General features: G+C 52.8%; 1 protein-coding gene across 6 annotated transcripts in view; it reads left to right on the top strand.

Moving 5' to 3' along the window:
- Positions 1 to 17,332, top strand: part of CALN1 (calneuron 1) — a 146,364-nt gene that overhangs the window by 120,702 nt on the left and 8,330 nt on the right. For all 6 annotated transcript variants that reach the window (XM_064394327.1, XM_064394328.1, XM_064394330.1 and 3 more), the window contains one exon: positions 12,041 to 12,194. In XM_064394327.1, the coding sequence (XP_064250397.1) occupies positions 12,041 to 12,194 (154 nt within the window). The remainder of the gene's footprint in view (positions 1 to 12,040; positions 12,195 to 17,332) is intronic.

The following is a 17,332-nucleotide window of genomic DNA, read 5'->3' as shown; positions in this document are numbered from 1 at the left end:
ACTGAGATCCTTTCCAGGCAAAAGGCCACCCCAAAGCTTGTGCTGGTGTCCCTCACAACAGGTTCTTCTTCCAGGGATGGAATTGGTCACATCACTAAATGCCAGGGTGAGTGTCTGCAGTCAGCTCGGGTCAGGCTGCCAGGTCCTTCCCTCTCGCCGTTAGGCCTCCAATTAATGAGGCTTTAATGAACTCAGGGCTCAGAGTTTTCATGGATCAGTGACATTTCCTATTAGAGAAATATCCCTGCTCAAGCTGTGGAAGGTTCATGTCCTTCTCCAGGGCTGAGGCAGAAGCTCCAGGGTTGGAATGAGCTGGATTTTATTAACACATTTCATAATTCAGTGAGAAAATTAGATTGGTACCTGCAGAGCAGAGGATGCTTCAGCAAGGCTCCAGATGAGGTCTTGGACCCAGTGAGATAAAGAGAAATAGGGAATTATTGCCAGGGGAATGGTCTGGTGTCAGGAGGAATCAGTGAGGGAGAGAAATTTCAGTGTGGCATAAAGCTTGTTTTCCATATCCAACATCACAGAGTGCCAGGATGGTTTGGGTGGGAGGGACCACCCAGTGCCACCCCTGCCATGGCAGGGACATCTTCCACTGTCCCAGGCTGCTCCAGACCCCATCCAGCCTGGCCTTGGGCACTGCCAGGGATCCAGGGCAGCCACAGCTGCTCTGGGCACCCTGTGCCAGGGCCTGCCCACCCTGCCAGGGAACAATTCCTAATTCCCAATATCCCATCCAGCCCTGCCCTCTGGCAGTGGGAGCCATTCCCTGTGTCCTGTCCCTCCATCCCTTGTCCCAAGTCTCTCCCCATCTTTCCTGTCACCCCCTTCAGGCCCTGCAAGGTGACAATGAGGTCACCCTGGAGTTTCTCCTCTCTGGGTGAGCATTGCCATCTCTGCCAGCCTGTCCCCCCAGCAGAGCTGCTCATCCCCCGGGCTGGGCTCTGTTTGGAAGCCCAGCTTTGATTTGGCCCCAGGTGCTGCCCCTGGGCTCTCCAAGTTCCCCTTCAGCAAGGCACAGGTGGGGGAGCTGAGCTGCCATGTGACAATTTATTCAGTTTATTTTAGTGGGACAAGAGCCCTTAAGTGTCACTGAGCTAAATATTTCTCTAATTCATGCAGAACTGAAGTGCAATTAGCAGCCTGATGTCACAGGCCTGGGTCACAGCTCTCTGCCATGGTGTGGCTGCTCCAAGGTGGGAGCTCAGGGCTGGGATGGAGCAGGGCTCTCCTGCCTTGGGGACAGTCCCCAGCTGTGCCAGGGCAGGATTTCAGGAAAGGTTCTTCCCCCAGAGGGTGCTGGGCACTGCCCAGGCTCCCCAGGGAATGGGCACGGCCCCGAGGCTGCCAGAGCTCCAGGAGCTCCAGGGATGCCCAGGGAGGGATTGTTGGAGGGTCAGGAGCTGGGTGATCCCTGGGGGCCCTTTCCAGACAGGATATTCTGTGATTCTACATTCAGGTCCCCAGAGACTCATGGTCAGATGTGCCATAAAGGATACCCCAAGATAAAAGACAATCCAAAGGCATTTATTTATTGTGATACAGCCCAGCAAAATCTGATTATGGGGCAGTTCAGACAAGGCAGGGAAGGAAAATTCACTGCACCTGCTCCAGCTGCTGTGCCCTCTGTTCTGAGGAACCCCTTGAGTTCACCTGTCCCATGTTCCTGGTGCAGATGATGGGATGGAGAGCTGCTGCTGGGAGGGTCCCACTGCATTCCCAGCGGGCTCCACACAAGCACGTGGAGCTCCTCAATGTGTTCCCAATCTGCACTGTCCCTGCTGTCCCCACGTGAGCTCTTCCCACATTTCACCTGCACTGCTGTGGGATCACCTGTGCTGGGGGCCCAGCTCTGCCCCTGCTTTCCCTGGGCCTCTCCTGCAGGAAAAGCTGCTTGTTTATCCCAGTGTGGAGGTGCCAGGGCTCCCTCCTTGGCGCAGACTGAGTCAGGCATTAAAATCACTTTGCTGAAGTTTATTTTTCAGCACTGACAGCTGCTCTGTATTTTCTGCTCTCTCTCTGTTATTGGTCGCTGCCAGGAGCTCACAAATTCCAAGTGAATTGCTGGAGGGGACTTCAGAAGTGATCACCTTGTTTGTAGCATGGCAAAGAAAAAAATCATGGACTCCCTGCACTGGAGTAACTGAGCAGATACTCCAGGCTTTAGTTTTGATGTCGTGGTTTTCAGCTGAATTAATCTTGGTTTCAAACAATGGTTGCTATGTGGAGAGCAAAAGGTGGCATAAAAATAATTACAACATGCAAATATAAGAAAAGAGAAATCCACATCCCAGCACAAGGTGACAGAGAGAAACAAATTCAAAATATTCAAATCATTTCTGTCCTTCCTTCCCATCCTCTGAGCCTTGGTGCACCAGCACCAATTTTTCACATCCTGTGCTCTGGAATTGCTGAACTGAGCTGCAGCAGGGAGGGTTTTGCACTGTGTTTCTGTCTCCAGCTGAATTTGAGATTCACTGCCTTCCCTCAGGGCTCTTGACTCGTCAGGAGATCCATGGCAGGCACCAGGGAGCTGCACTGCCTCCTCTCAGCAGATGTGGGACTGTGGGGCTGATGGGATGAGCTTTAGAGACACCCTGGTTCCTACAGCTTGGGGGGAAGATGGAAAACAGCCCCAAAATGGTGTTTGTGTGCCTTGGCTGTGCAGCTGCTGGGGCTGGGCACTGGGCAGTCCCCACTGGGACACGCTGCTGGTGGCACTGCCATCTCCTCTCTGGCAGCTCCTGGGCCCCATTAGCAACGTCAGGAATGGCTGGCATTTCAAATTTGTTATTTCTTCCTTCTCCTTACAAAGTGCCAGTTTGACAAATCATGACTTTTCCCAGCACAGATTAATTTCTCCTGCTTTAGGTGAATTTCTCACTGTGGAAAAAAAATTGTCCTTTCAATATTTCATGTGTTGCAAATGAGAAGGTGCCAGTCCTGAGGTCCTGGGATATTCCAGACCATGTCAGGTCAGATATAAAAGCTAAGAAAAGCAGGAGGAAGGGGGGAGTTTGTTATTTACCATGTTTGCCTTTGGGGAAACTCCAGGGACTGGAGTCCTTCCTGGGAAGTGGCTGAACATCACCTGCTGATGGAAATGGACAATAAAAACTTTGGGATTGTTTCTCTTTTCCTCTTTGCTTTAGAGGGTGGGCAGACCCTGGCACAGGGTGCCCAGAGCAGCTGTGGCTGCCCCTGGATCCCTGGCAGTGCCCAAGGCCAGGCTGGACAGGGCTTGGGGCACCCTGGGGCAGTGGAAGCTGTCCCTGCCATGGCAGGGATGAACTTTGAGGTCCCTCCCAACCCAACCCATTCTGGATTCTGTCTTGGCTCTGGCTGGTGCTGCACAGCAGGATTAGAGGCTCTCTTTGCTGCCTCATTGTTATTATTTTTCATTAACCACCATCAGCAGTGCCAAGGATGCCTCAAGTCCCCCACAGCAGCTCTGGGACTGCCTTGTAAAGCCTTTATTAATGATTGTGTCCTTTGTGCAGTCCAGGAACAGGTCTCACCTTCTAATCCACTTCTCCCAGCGTTCTCAGAACATTTGTAGCTGTTCAGTAAAAAATTGGTTTCCTTTGGCTGAGGGCTTCCAGGGACAGCAGCAGCAGCAGGGCCCATTCATTCCCTCGCTGGGGTTTCTGCTGCCTCCTTCCAGCCAGGAGCAGATTAGAGATCCTCTCTGCAGGCAGGGATCTGCAGCAGCCTGTGAGAAATGGGGAGAAGGCCCGAGGGTGGGGATCACTCTGCTCAGTGAACCTGCCAGGGGAGGTTATTTCTGCAGGGCCTCGCCTTCCAGTCCCGCTGTGCTGTCGGGTGTGTCACTGCTGCCACAGGCAGTGTCTGTGTCACTGCTGTGCTGGGCGCCTGGCGTGGCACCAGCCTCGCCTGGCACACAGCACAGGTGCCCTCACATCCTGCTGCTGCCTGGATCAGCAATTCCAGCATTCCCAGACACAGCAGCACTGCCCCTGAGGGTCCCCCTGGGGGGGCAGAGCCCCTGCTCTCCCCTGATGGAGGAGTTTTATGGGGCAAAGACAGAAGGACTTTTCTCTCCTTGGAATATTTGGAGTTTTGGCACAGCCCTTGTTGTGCTCACAGACTGAGCCAGGGGGGAACAGCTCAGGGTGGAATCCTGTTCCTGCAGAGGGACAGGGGATTTTATATTGTGGGATATCATGGGATATCACCAGGAAGGATGTTGAGATGCTCGAGCACGTCCAGAGAAGAGCGACGGGGCTGGAGAGAGGCTGAGAACACAAACCCTGAGAGGAACCACTGAGGGAGCTGGGGGTGCTCAGCCTGGAGAAAAGGAGACTCAGGGGTTACCTTACACTCTCTACAGCTCCTGAAAGGTGCCTGTGCTCAGCTGAGGCTGGGCTCTTTCTCCAGGAACTGACACAACCAGAGCACACAGTCTCGAGCTGCACCAAGGGAAATACAGGTTGGATATTAGGAAAAAGTTTTTTACAGAAAGGGTGATAAAGTTCTGGACTGGCTGCCTGGGGAGGTGGTGGAGGCACCATCCCTGGGTGTGTTTAACAAAGCCTGGATGTGGCACTGGGGGCCAGGGTTGAGTTGAGGTGTTGGGGCTGGGTTGGACTTGATCTTTAAAGTCTCTTCCAACCCAGTGATTCTCTGAATTCTGTGAATTTTTGTGTAAATATTTAGTGACTGTTATGTCCTACACTGAGAAATCCTATCTGTCTTTTTTTATTTTTTTTTCCTGCTGTGTGAATTACTTTGCTCATTTTGAGGCTGCCACCTGCCATTTCCATGTCAGAACAGGCAGCACCATCAGGGCAGTTTAACCTCAGCCCACTGCTGGATTTATCCCAGGACAGGACTCCATGAGAACTGCAGATCTGGGGGGAGGCAGAAGATGTCAGATGGGAATTCCCATTTTTATCTTTCATTAGGTGTCAGGAGTTTGCTGCCCCAGAGGCTCCCCCAGGCCTGGCATGGAAGGTCAGGAAGGTGCAGCCCTCGTTAGGGATTCCTTTTGATTAGGATCAGCCCGTGGGCAAGGCCTGGCAGCCCTAAACCCACACCACAGAAATTGTTGGGGCCTGTTAATTTGTGCTGCAGCCTCAGAGCATTCTCTAATTAAAAAACCACCAAGCCACCACTTCTCTGTGGTTTACTAAACTATTTCAAGTTAATTGAATGTGGCCAGCATTAATATTCCTGCTGTGTGTGCCGGGGAGGTGGTGCCTGTCAGGGGGCCTATTCCTCTCAGCCCAGTTTAAGAGCCATTAGATCCCAGCTGGGAAGTGGAGGCACAGCAAAGACCTCCTCCCCTGCTTAAATCATTGCCCCAAAATTAGTCTGGGCCTCGGAAGGGCTGGGGCCAGGCTCAGGAGAGGGAATTACAACTCCAGGTTTGTTTTTGGATGAAAAGTGTTTCCTTGCAGCCCAGCCCCAGCAGAATTTCCCATTTCCAGAGCCAAATGTGTCCCATGGGACCCCTGGCAGACGTGGGGACCACACAGCCCCTGTCCCAGGAGCCACGGAGCCAGCAGCTTTAAGGGATGCTCCAAATCCACACTGGCATTGTGGAATATCCCAAGGAAAGGGACCCCCGAGGACCATCGAGTGCAGCTCCTGGCCCTGCACAGGACAGCCACAAAACCCCCATCCCTGGCAGCAAAGGGGGTGTTTGGAGCCCAGCCCGGAGCAGGCTGTGACCCCCAGACACCAGAGATGCTGGGAATCCCAGGGATGACCCCTGGTGATCGCGTGTGGGCTGTGCAGGGACACACAGGAGGCACCCAGAGGCTGGAATTCCTCCTCATTTCACTCGGGCTGGGTGTTTGGGGCTGCGGCGCTGTGCCCTCAACCCGATGGAATGGCTTGGGATGTGCCCTGAACCCGCTGGCATTTGTCACCGCGGGCATTTGTCACCGTGTGTCCGAGTCCCGGAGCTGCCGGGAGGGACGGAGCCTGTCGCGACAGGGGACGAGGGAATTTCACTATGGAAATGTCCCGGTGCCCTCCCCGCTCCCGGCAGCGTCGGGAACGTGGGATGCTCCTGCCGGGACGGCAGCTCCGCCAGCCCCGGGGGAAGCTGGCACTGCCACCCGGCTGTGCTGGGCACGTCCCACTGCCCACCGCAGGGTGAGCATTCCAGGTGAATTCGGGAATGCTTCCTGCAGGGCTCCCGGTGCCCCAGGCACTGGCGGAGAGCCTGTCCCCATGGGAGCGAGCACAGCCTCGTGCTCCCTGTCAGGGATGGGATAATGGGGTGGGATGGATGGGATAATGGGATAATGGGATGGGATAACACCATGCAGGGAGGGCAGGGCTCTCAGTGCTGGGATCCAGCCCCAGGCAGGATGGGACCATGTCCTGCCCACATCATCTCCTGGCAGGAGGGGATAATCCATCGTGGGTGGATGCCTGGCTGGAGGGGCTTGGAGAGGGGTGTGCCTGGACATTTGGGAAATATTTCATATGTTCCCATTTATATATATACATATATATGTATTTGTGTTGTTTGTGCATACATATTTCATACTTTAGCATTTATTATCATCATATCACAGAGAGGGATATGATGAAGAATAGAGAAGAGACCTTAAGACCATAAAGTTTTAAACACCTGCCATGGGCAGGGACATCTTCCACTATCCCAGAGTGTTCCAAACCCCATCCAGCCCAGCCTTGGACACTGATCCAGGGGCAGCCACAGCTGCTCTGAGCACCTGTGCCAGGACCACCCCAATTCCATCCCAGTATCCCATCCATCCCTGCCCTCTGGCAGTGGGAAGCCATTCTCTGTGTCCTCCATCCCTTGTCCAAAGTCTCCATCTTCCTTTTTGGCTTCTTCAGGTCCTGGAAGGCCACAGTGAGGTCGTCCCAAACCTTCTCCTCTCCAGGCTGAACAATCCCAACTCTCCCAGCCTTTCCTCACAGGAGAGCTGCTTCATCCCTCTAAGTAATAATGACAATAATAAGGATAAGGATGATGATAATAATAATAATAGTAATAATAATATTGTGTAATAACAACAGTAACCATAACAGTAGTAATAACAACAATGACAACAATAATATATAATAAGACAATGCATTTCTCCATACAAATATATCTGTACATGTGCAAAAAGCCCAAAGCTGCTCTGCAGACTGCAGGTGGTTTTGGGCCCCATCTCCATTGTGGCAGTGTGGGCAGAGCCCCTCTGCAGCTTCCCTGGGATTATTCAAGCCATGCAGAAGGTCTGAGGGCAAAACGAGGGCCTTGTTTGTCACTCAGAGATTGTCCAGGGCTCCAAAGGAGAGATCAGTGGAACACGGACAGGGAGCTTTGGGCCATGCAGGGGTCACTGCAGATGTGCTGCTTTCAGCCTGGTTTAGTGCTGGAATTGGGGTCAGGCCCATGGCTGGACTCAAGGATATTTTCCAGCTGGGGGAAATGGATTTGTAGAAAATTTTTAAAGCTTGATAGAAGGTTCACACAGTGTGCATCTGTATGTAAACTTGGAGATAAGAAATGCTGACTTGGAAATGCCATGGAATAGGACAGACATTGCTGAGAGAGAAATGGAACTAGAAACAAGTTTCAAAGGAAGTTTTGTAAATAAGACTGGATACTTTGGAGAAGTAGAACTATGAAAGATGATTGTAGTGGGACCCACGAGAGGTAATTTTAGGTGATTGGCTTTAAGGCATTTACAGCATGGTGTGGCTAAAGCTGACAGGCCAAGAAACACTTACAGTGCATTGTAATTAGGAAATAATTGGCTTCTGACTATGTTGACATGGATTATAACATCTGTATTGTCTCACCCTTCTCATGAGACTGAAAATGGAATAAAAGTTTTTAAAACACCTCTCAGTTGCCCTATCTCTGGGTCAGAAAAAAGCTTAAACTGACATCCAGCCTAAATGATTCTGTGAATCTTTGAAGCTTTTGGGGTTGCAGAATTAATTTTCAGAACATGAGGCAAAATCCTGCTCCACCTGGAGCCCTCACCAGCCCCAGCTGACCCTTCCAGGTGGTTTATGTGGGAAACCATAAACCACATGGGTCTAAGTGCTCTCCCAGCCAAACCTCCCTGCTAAAGCAGCCAGTCCCACCTCTTGTCGAGCAAAGTGGCTTTAAAAGACCCTGCAGGTCCCCAGAGTGGCCCTGCTCCTGTCACCCACCTGCAGGACAGCAAGGCCACCCTGGGACTCCAGAAAGAAAGAGAGGAGCCTCCCACTGTTTTATTTTAAAGCTGAGCTGATAGGAAATGATCAGGAGTGCTGTTCCAGCATTGAACCCCTTCAAGGAACAAGCCCTTCCCCTTGGGCCACTCCTGCACAGAGCAGAGGAGCCCGGGCCAGGCAGGACACAGAACTCCCTGGGAATGGGGCTCTGCAGGCAAGGCAGACACAAATCTGGGAAATTTCAGCTGGGGAGGCTCAAGGAACTGAGGTAGGGATTCATTTCCTGCAGGAATTTTAAGTCAAGAAGGAAGCTATAGGCTGGATTGGACCAGGTGCACTTTCCCTTCCAGATACCTCATGGGACAGCATCCTCCAGCCTCAGGGGTCCCTCAGGAGCTGAGTGCCCAGATCCTGCTGCTCTCCACAGCTCCCACTCACAGCAGCACCTGGAGTTTGGGCCTCAGCTCAGTTTGTTTTACTGCTCACAGCAAATTATTCTGAGCCTCACAAGCAGCTCCATTGATTTCTCCTAATTATAAATCCTATAGAAAGTTTCCAGCTTTGCCACAGTCCCCATTTTCCTCCCCACGGAGTCAATAAAAGTTAAGAGTTGCTCCCTGGTTCCTGTCATTACCACAATAAAACCCAGAGTAATTGAAAAGTGAATCAGGGAAATTGCTGGGTTGGAGAGCAGGGATAATTGGAATTACTTGGGAGCCCAAGCAGAGCTTGTCCCTGCCTGCCCCGAGCTGGAGGCACCCTGGACACTCTGCCAGGGTGACACAGAGCTCAGGGAGGGGAGCTGTCCTGCAAGGAGCAAAGCAGAGACCAAAAATCACTGCAGAAATTCAGAGACTAACAGAGAGTTCTGAGTTGGAAGGGACCCCCAAAGATCGAATCCAACTCCTGTGAGCCAGCAAGGGTGATTTTGAATCCCATCTGAGGTTGTTCCACCTCCTAAAGGATACAAATGACAACAAAACAGGTTAAAAAGATAATTTCTCTCTCTATTAGCATAACATTTGTGATGCAGCAGCAGCTGAGCATTTGTCAAGAGAACAATTCCTTCCCTCCAGACAGATTTGAACTGGAACAGGAAGACCCCAAACCCCTCAAGTCATTACTGCTGGCACAATTTGGGGATGAGCTGATCCCCACAGTTGTGTTTGTGCTCCAGCCTGGAGCAGAGGCAGGAGGACAGAAGACTCTGCAGAGGCTTTTCAGTGGCAATGCTGGGAGAGAGGGAGAGCAGCAGAGACTGAGAGGCTGAGGAGCTGGGGCTGTGCAGCTGGGGGAACAGGAGGTGGTTGGAGACCTCCCAGCACCTGCCAGGGTCTGGAGGGGACACAGGGAAGAGAGGGACCCTGCACCAGGAACTGGAGGGACAGGACACAGGGAATGGCTCCCACTGCCAGAGGGCAGGGCTGGATGGGATATTGGGAATTAGGAATTGTTCCCTGGGAGGGTGGGCAGGCCCTGGCACAGGGTGCCCAGAGCAGCTGGGGCTGCCCCTGGATCCCTGGCAGTGCCCAAGCCCAGGCTTTGGTGAGCCTGGAACAGTGGAAGGTGTCCCTGCTATGGCAGGGGTGGCACTGGGTGGGCTTTCACGTCCTTCCAACCCCACCCATCCTGGGATTCTCATCACTCCTGAGCTACTCAGCCTGAGGTTTTCTTCCCTGACCCCTGCTCATTACACAGGTGCAAAATCATTCATCCTCCAAGGGGTTAATGAAGGAAAATGAGTGCACTTTGCTTAATCTGGGCCCTGCAATATTCCATCTATCCCTGTGTGTACAGGCAGATTTGCACACATCTCTCTGGTTTTATCCAGCACCCACAGAAACACCAATTTATCCAATTCCCTTCACTCATTTCCTGCACCATCCTTGCCCTGCTGCAGGAAATGTGCAGGGGGGTGGACAGCAGGGACCAGAGACAGAGTTCTGGCTCTGTCCAGATGAAAAGCATTTCTGTCAGCAGCAGGGCTGATGGGTTTGGTTTTTCTGCTGTCTTGTTCCTCAGAGATTCAGCTAAAAATAGTGAGCACCCCATTGTCACCAGTGGCTCCTTGGTGCCCAGTTCAAAGCTGGGCTGCAAATCCCCCAGGGATTTAATCACCAATTTCCATCCTGCTTTGTTGTGCATGAACAAATCTCACCAGCCGTGCTCTGCTGTCTTTAATGTTGAAAAGGGAGCAGCTGTGCTCTTCACATCCTGTTCCATGACAAAAAGCGTTTCTCCTGGCAACTGAAGGTGTGGAAATTTGGGATAATTCCTCTGGTTGCCTTGCAGCAGTGCTGGGGGTGTTGCTGGAGGCTTGCAGTGAAGCTGCCCAGGGTTCCCAGCCCTCCTGGGTGGATTCCTGCAGTCCTGATTGCATGGGGGTGAATCCAAGGATTTCTCACCCAACACCCATCCTGCATTCCTTTGGGGTCTTCATCCTGGGAAACTCCAACTTGAAACTGAGCCCCAGCAATGGTAACCCCATAATTCCATCCCCATTGTCCCTTCCTGCCTGCAGGAGCAGCCCCTCAGCCTGTGGTGACCCCTTTCCACCTTGTCAGGGCTGATGCTCAACCTCTGCTGGATTTCTCCTCCAGTTCCTGCCTCAGGGACAATTCTTGAGGCCAGTACAAATCTGGGTTTTGCTGTAGTTTGTGGGTTTGGCTTTTCTGCCTTCAGGGAGTCAGGATCACAGAAAGGCTTGGGGTGGGAGGGACCTCAAAGCCCTTCTAGTGCCACCCCTGCCATGGCAGGGACATCTTCCACTGTCCCAGGCTGCTCCCAACACTGTCCAGTCTGGCCTTGGGCACTGCCAGGGATCCAGGGGCAGCCACAGCTGCTCTGGGCACCCTGTGCCAGGGCCTGCCCACCCTCCCAGGGAACAATTCCTTCCCAATATCCCAAAACCTCTGGCAGTAGGGAAGCCATTCCCTGTGTCCTGTCCTGCCTGGTCTGTCCTGTTCTCCTCAGGCTGGGGAAGGAGTGGGAATTTCCTGCTGCATCCCCACTCTCCCAGGGCAGAGGTAGCTGGGAGTTGGCATTGCCCTCCATCCCCTGGGGCATTGAGCCAGAGGGGTTTGGCCTTTCTGGGTGTCCTGAGGATGGCTCAGGTGGGGTGGAGGAGCCCTGGAGGGCCCTGGTTGCTGTGCACAAACCCTGCTGGGGCTGCAAGGCCTCACTTCGAGGAGCTTCTGCAGCACTCAGGAAAACTCATCATGGCTTGGAACATTTCCATCCTTCTTTCCTATACCCAGAGAGACTCCTCTGCTCCCCTGGCACTGCACAGCAGCCAGGGTGTGCCTCCTCTCTGCTGCACCATCAGCAGGGATTCATTAATACCACAAACTGCACGTGTCCAGCACCCTTCTGGGGCAAAATGTTCACATTCAGCAGGAATTGTGGATTTAACTTGGTTGGTGTATGAACAGCACTTCCTACTAGATCCACAACAGAAGTCAGCTCTGAGGGAAGTGTCCTCTGCTTCTTCCTCCCCCCAGGCACAACTGGGGGGTTAGGAATGTAAAAAAGGGGGCACAAACAGGGTTGTGGCTCATGGGAGGTGTGAGAGCTACCAGGGGAACCCCTGAGGGCTTCTCTTTGTTGGGATGGACTGGATTGCTGCCTCTCCAGCCTGGAAGGCCATCCCTGGCACAGGGCTGGGTGTCTCTGCAGCTCCAGCAGTGCCAAGGGAGCTGGCAGGGGCAACACCATTTACAGCATTGACTGTTAGAGTGAAAGCAGCCCCAAAGAGCACAGACCCCAGTGAGCTGTTGAATTGGGGCTGATAAAACACGAGCTGGGGATTGTGGCCTTGCCCTCAGAGCTGTTGTCCTGGGAGCCCCATCCCTGGGTGTAACTGGGCTGTCTCCCACAGTTTGACATGCAGAGGATAACGCTGGAGGAGCTGAAGCACATCCTGTACCACGCCTTCCGCGACCACCTCACCATGAAGGACATTGAGAACATCATCATCAACGAGGAGGAGAGCTTGAACGAGAACTCTGGCAACTGCCAAACAGAGTTTGAAGGTGAGACAGTCAGTCCCTGGGTTCCTGTTGTTATCCTGTGTCTGTCAAACTCGCTCTGATCTGGGACAGGGGTGCCTGGGGTTGGCAGGGAGTTATTTTGGAGTGAGCAGCAAGGACACCCAGAGAGCTCAACAGCTGCCCTCACACTTCTTCTATCCCTCAGCAAAGCTGGTCCTTTTCCAGGCTCAGGGATGGAGCACTGGGGGTTTCCCCCCTCTCTGGTGGGACGCAGGCAGAGGGATGTGCTGAGGTCAGTGTCTAAGCCAGGCTAAATTTCCTTACAGAAACACCTTGATTTCCCTCATCCCACCATGGAAAGACTTTCTTGGGACTGGTAGGCCCTACCAAGCTGTGTTGGGCTTCTCCAGTTTTATGTTGAGATCCCAAAAAGGCTCCCAGGGAGCAGCTGGGATGAGTCCTCTCCTGCACTGTGACACCAGCAGTGAGCAGAGGTCCATGTCCTGCTGCCCTGGGACCTTTTGCTCTGAGCTGCCAGGACCTGCCTCAGCCAGGACAGCTCTGAACACAGGAGGAGCTCTTCAAAGCCAAGGGCTGAGCAGTGCTTGGAGGCACCCAGAGAAAGGGAAAAGTTTCCTTCCTTCAGCAGAGCCACAGGGGATCAAGAACTGGGATCAGAACTGGGATCTACAATAAATTTTGCACTTGAACACAGCTGACACTGGCAAGGAAATTCCCCATTTTAAGCCACCTCAGAAGAAGCATTTTCATTTCCTTGGCCAGAGGAACTCCCACTGCTCTGAAGTGTTGCTGCTTAGAGCAACCAAACAGGTCCTGGTTGTTCATCCTGTGGCTGCCCCTGGAACCCTGGCAGTGCCCAAGGCCAGGCTGGATGGCTTGGAGCAGCCTGGGGCAGTGGAAGGTGTCCCTGCCCATGGAATGAGATGGTTTTTAACTTCCCTCCCTGCCCAGCCTGTTCTGTGATTCCATGAAATCATCTCAAGTGCCCAGGGAAATGCAACAGAGAAGCTCAGAGTTTGTGCCCTGCTGGAGCCACTGCATGTTCCACCCAGCAATCCCACTTTAGACCATTTTGGGAGGAATTGTGACATTCTGTGGGGTCAAACAGCTCTGAAAGGGCACCAGGCAGAGAGAAAGAGCAGAGCATGAAAATATAGCCCAGTCCTTGGCCTGGCTAATGAATGGGATGCAGCAGCTCCATTCTCACCCTCACCTCTGCCAAACCAGGCAGAGAAGCTAGAGGAGCACAGCTGAATGATAAAAACCCTGCAGGAGGGAGGCAGCAGCAGCACTCTCTGAATCAGGCCAAGCAACAATTTTTGTGTTCTTCCTGGAGAAGAGTGCAGAGGAAGAGATGTTTCTTCCTTGCCTGGAGCTGTTGGTGCCCACTGACCTGCTGATCCCTGGGGACAGGAGCCAGCTGTCACTGCTGCAGAGTTCTGGGAGCTTGGCTGAACCATCCCAGAAAAAACCTGAGTCCCAAATGCTCAGCATCTCATTTTGGAAGCTCCAGTTTCCAAAAGTGCAGCAGGAACAGCTTTTCTCGTGGGATGTTTTGGCATTGCTGGTGCCAGGCAGAACCTAGAAGCAAAACAGACCCTTTTTTTAGATGTTGGGAACACACACAAATCCAGCAGAGAATAAAGATCAGCTGAACTATCAACAGCGGGGCAAAGTTTTGCTCCAGGTCCCAGTGGAAGGGGACAGTTCTGGTCTGACAGCTCTGACAGGAGCGTTTCTGCCAGGAAAGGACAGGTTGTGTCCCTGCAGCTCTCCAGGCTGGCCAGGAATGACCCTCAGAGCTCCCAGCTCTCAAACACCAGGATCCTTACAGGGCTCAATAGCAGGAATTACATGTCATGGATTGTGGCACTAAAGGTCAGCTGTCCTGGGGTGTGTCCCTGGGGTCACTCACTTCTAATTAGTGCACTGAAGGAGATGCTTTTTGGGTAGAGTTCCTTGAGATCTATATTTAAGGTACATCCACCCCATTGAAGGGCCTTTAATTCTGGGGAGGAATGAAGCCAAGATGAGCCCCAGTTGTTCCCACTGAGATTTGGGGATTTCCTAAGGGAGCAGACACAGCAGAGACTTCCAGGAGCACATTGGTGAAAGGGTGAAAGGATCTCCACTCAGTGTCACCTCTGGGTGTGTTCTTGGATCCCAGACCAGCTCCAAACCCTTCTCCTCCTGTGGGCAGAGACATTCTCCTTCTCCACACCTGGACATCCCCCTTCTCCACACCTGGGTGAGCTGGCTCAGGTGCTGAAGAGTGTTGTACAGGTAATATCACCAACAGTACAAATCCATGACATTTCTGTCGTAAAGTTATGTAAATAATGTGATAATAAGGTCTTTATGACCATGAAATCTTCTTCAGTATCAATGTGGATGGCAGACCTTGCACCTCTCACCACAGTTTACCCCAAATACAATATTTGTACTACAGTCAGGGCCAAGTCCAGGATTTCCTCAGCTCCCTCTGAACACTGAAGTCATTTGCAGGATGTCACATCCAGGGGAAGGACAGGCCCAGGGCAGAGGCACAGTTCTGTCCTCAGCTTTATCTCTGTTTTTATCAGCACTCAGGGCAGGACAGTGAAGGCTGTGTGATTTCCTGGGACACAGGGAAAGGACAATTTGCAGCTCCCAACGATTTACAGCCCAGCAGCCTTTTCCTGGCAGTTCCCTTGATCCAGCACTCAGGACACAGAGCTGGTGGCACAGCAGTGTCAGTGGCTACAGCACTGGCAGGGGGGTCCCACCCTCAGCCATGACCCTCACATCCATGGGATGCAGCCAGCAGCTCCTCCCTGCCCCCCTGTCCTGCTCAGCTCAGTTTGGGGATGACAAACTGACCTGTTAAACCAAAAATAACTCCAGGCAGCCAGAGCAAGCCACCATCACTCACCTGGCAGGGCTGGGACAGGGCTCTATAAATACACTGCTCTGTCCTTGTGAGGAGCTGTTCTCCTGCAGGGGAGAAGGCTCACAGTGCTGGGAGCACATCCCAAACCCACTGTGGCCATTGTGACCTGGAAACAACCTGGCCCCATTAGCCCCAGTTCCTGAGGAGTTCTGGGGGCAGTGGTGTGTACCAGTGAGGGAGTTCTCCTCTGCAGCCTGTCCTGGGACTGTTGAGAAGATGAAGAATGACCCAGCTTCGATTTGCCTTTGCCTCATGAGGTCTGATGGATGTTGGAAACCTCTGGGTTGCTCTTCCCCCTAAAAGGGTTGAGGATTTCTCCAGAGGAGCCTCAGGCTCTGCCCATGTCCAATGAAGCACATCCAACCCCTGGCATGTCCTGTGGTGGCAAAAGCTCTGGGTCCCAGCTTTGGGTCCCAGTGGCACCCAAATGTTGGCATCCAGCCCAGGAACTATGCCAGCTGTGGGAACCAGCAGGAAAAGCAGATTCTGTGCTCAGAGATGATGGATTTAGAGAAAGGAGAGAACTGAAGGTATGTCCTCCCCAGTAAGCAGGGCTGGTTAAATGGAACTTCTTGTTGGAGGGAAGAATTCCAGGAATCAGGACATCAGGAGTTCCAGCTCTTCTGTCTCACTGTGGATTTTAAGGGAGCAGGGCAATGCTGATACCCACCTCCTTCCTGGAGTCATTCCCAACCAACAGCAAGAGGGTCTGGCTGGGCAGACATTCCCCTTTCCCCCGGGAGTATTTGTAGGTAGTTTGGATGTTTGGAATCCCTTTAGTGGGTAAAGGTCAGTAAATGGGGCTTCCCTGCATCCTGCTGCCTTCAGGCACTATTGTATAACAGAACCCTGAAGAAGCTGTTCAATTCAGGAACATTTCTGCAAAAACACCAAGCGTATTTTACTCTTTTCCTCTGAAGAGGTGAGGTGGTTATCCCAATAAACCCTTGGCCAGCCTTGGGCTGCTGTTACCATCACCAGCCCCTCCCTGACAGCAATGCTGGTGGTGTCAGTGATTTCTCTGCTTCCTGGGAGTGCTTTCAAAGTACAGAAATAATAGAAAAATGCATTAAAAAATAATTACAGATGGGCAAAAAAAGCTTTTCAAAGCACCAGGGCACCATGCACAAAGCCAGGGAGCCACAGCACTGGTCCTTTGTGGTTTATAAAAGCCAGGGAAGAAATCCTGCAAGCAGAGCAGTGAGGAATCTGGGAGAGCAGTGCAAGCAGAGAGTGAGGAATCTGGGAGAGCTGCTGGCAGGGGGGATTTCATTCCCTGCCCAGAACACAGCAAGGCCTCACTCACATTCCCTGCCCAGGGCAGGATGGCTCCAACCCTCCCTAAGGAGGGCTCTGTGCCCCTGGCACTGAGTTGGGACCACTGGGAGCTGGGATTAGGGCACAGGCACTGCTGAACACCAGCCAGAGGAGGTGAAGGGGGAGAAAACAGATTCAAAACCCAGCTTCAAAGGCTCTCTGTGACATAAGGGTCAAGGCTGGATCAGAACAAGGGGGTTTTCCATATATTCTAAAAATATCCTCCTTTCCAGCTTTCTAAACATGGGCACCTGGAGCCTGTCCTTGGCTGCATTTTAGGTTTGTTTTGGGGTTGTTGTCAACCACCTGAAAGTTTTCTGTCATCACAAGACCATCCATGAGGAGAAGGTGACAGGGACATCCCTTCCCAGGGCAAACCAAGCACCGAGAGCAAAGCAAGGCCCAGAGCAGGCAGGCAGAGCTGTCCATCCTGTGTGGGGTGATTTCCTGGCTGTCCCTGACTGACCTGGACAGGCCAAATGCCAGGTCCTGCACTTGTTCCATGGGGCACAACAGGAACAGAATGTCCCATGGAACACTCCAGGCAGGGACAGAGGAGCTGGCAGCTGGAAAAGGCCTTGGGGGTGCTGGTGCCAGTGGCTGGACATGAACCCAGGTGTGCCCGGATGGCCAAAAAGGCCAATGGCACCTGGGCCGCACCAGGACCAGGGCAGGGCTTGTCCCCTCTGCTGCCACTGCTGAGGACACACCTCAAACCCTGGGGACAGCCCTGGGCCCCTCAGGACAATGCAGACCCTGAGGGGCTGGAGTGTGTCCAGGGCAGGGAAAGGAGCTGGGAAGGGGCTGGAGCCCCAGGAGAGGCTGAGGGAGCTGGGAAGGGGCTCAGCCTGGAGAAAAGGAGGCTCAGGGGTCCCTTGTGGCTCTGCACAGCTCCTGACAGGAGGGGACAGCC

Source organism: Passer domesticus, chromosome 19, assembly GCF_036417665.1.
Source record: "Passer domesticus isolate bPasDom1 chromosome 19, bPasDom1.hap1, whole genome shotgun sequence".
In the NCBI taxonomy this organism is placed as follows: domain Eukaryota; kingdom Metazoa; phylum Chordata; class Aves; order Passeriformes; family Passeridae; genus Passer; species Passer domesticus.
Note: the sequence above shows the minus strand (reverse complement) of the source record. Positions and strands in the feature narration are given on the sequence as shown.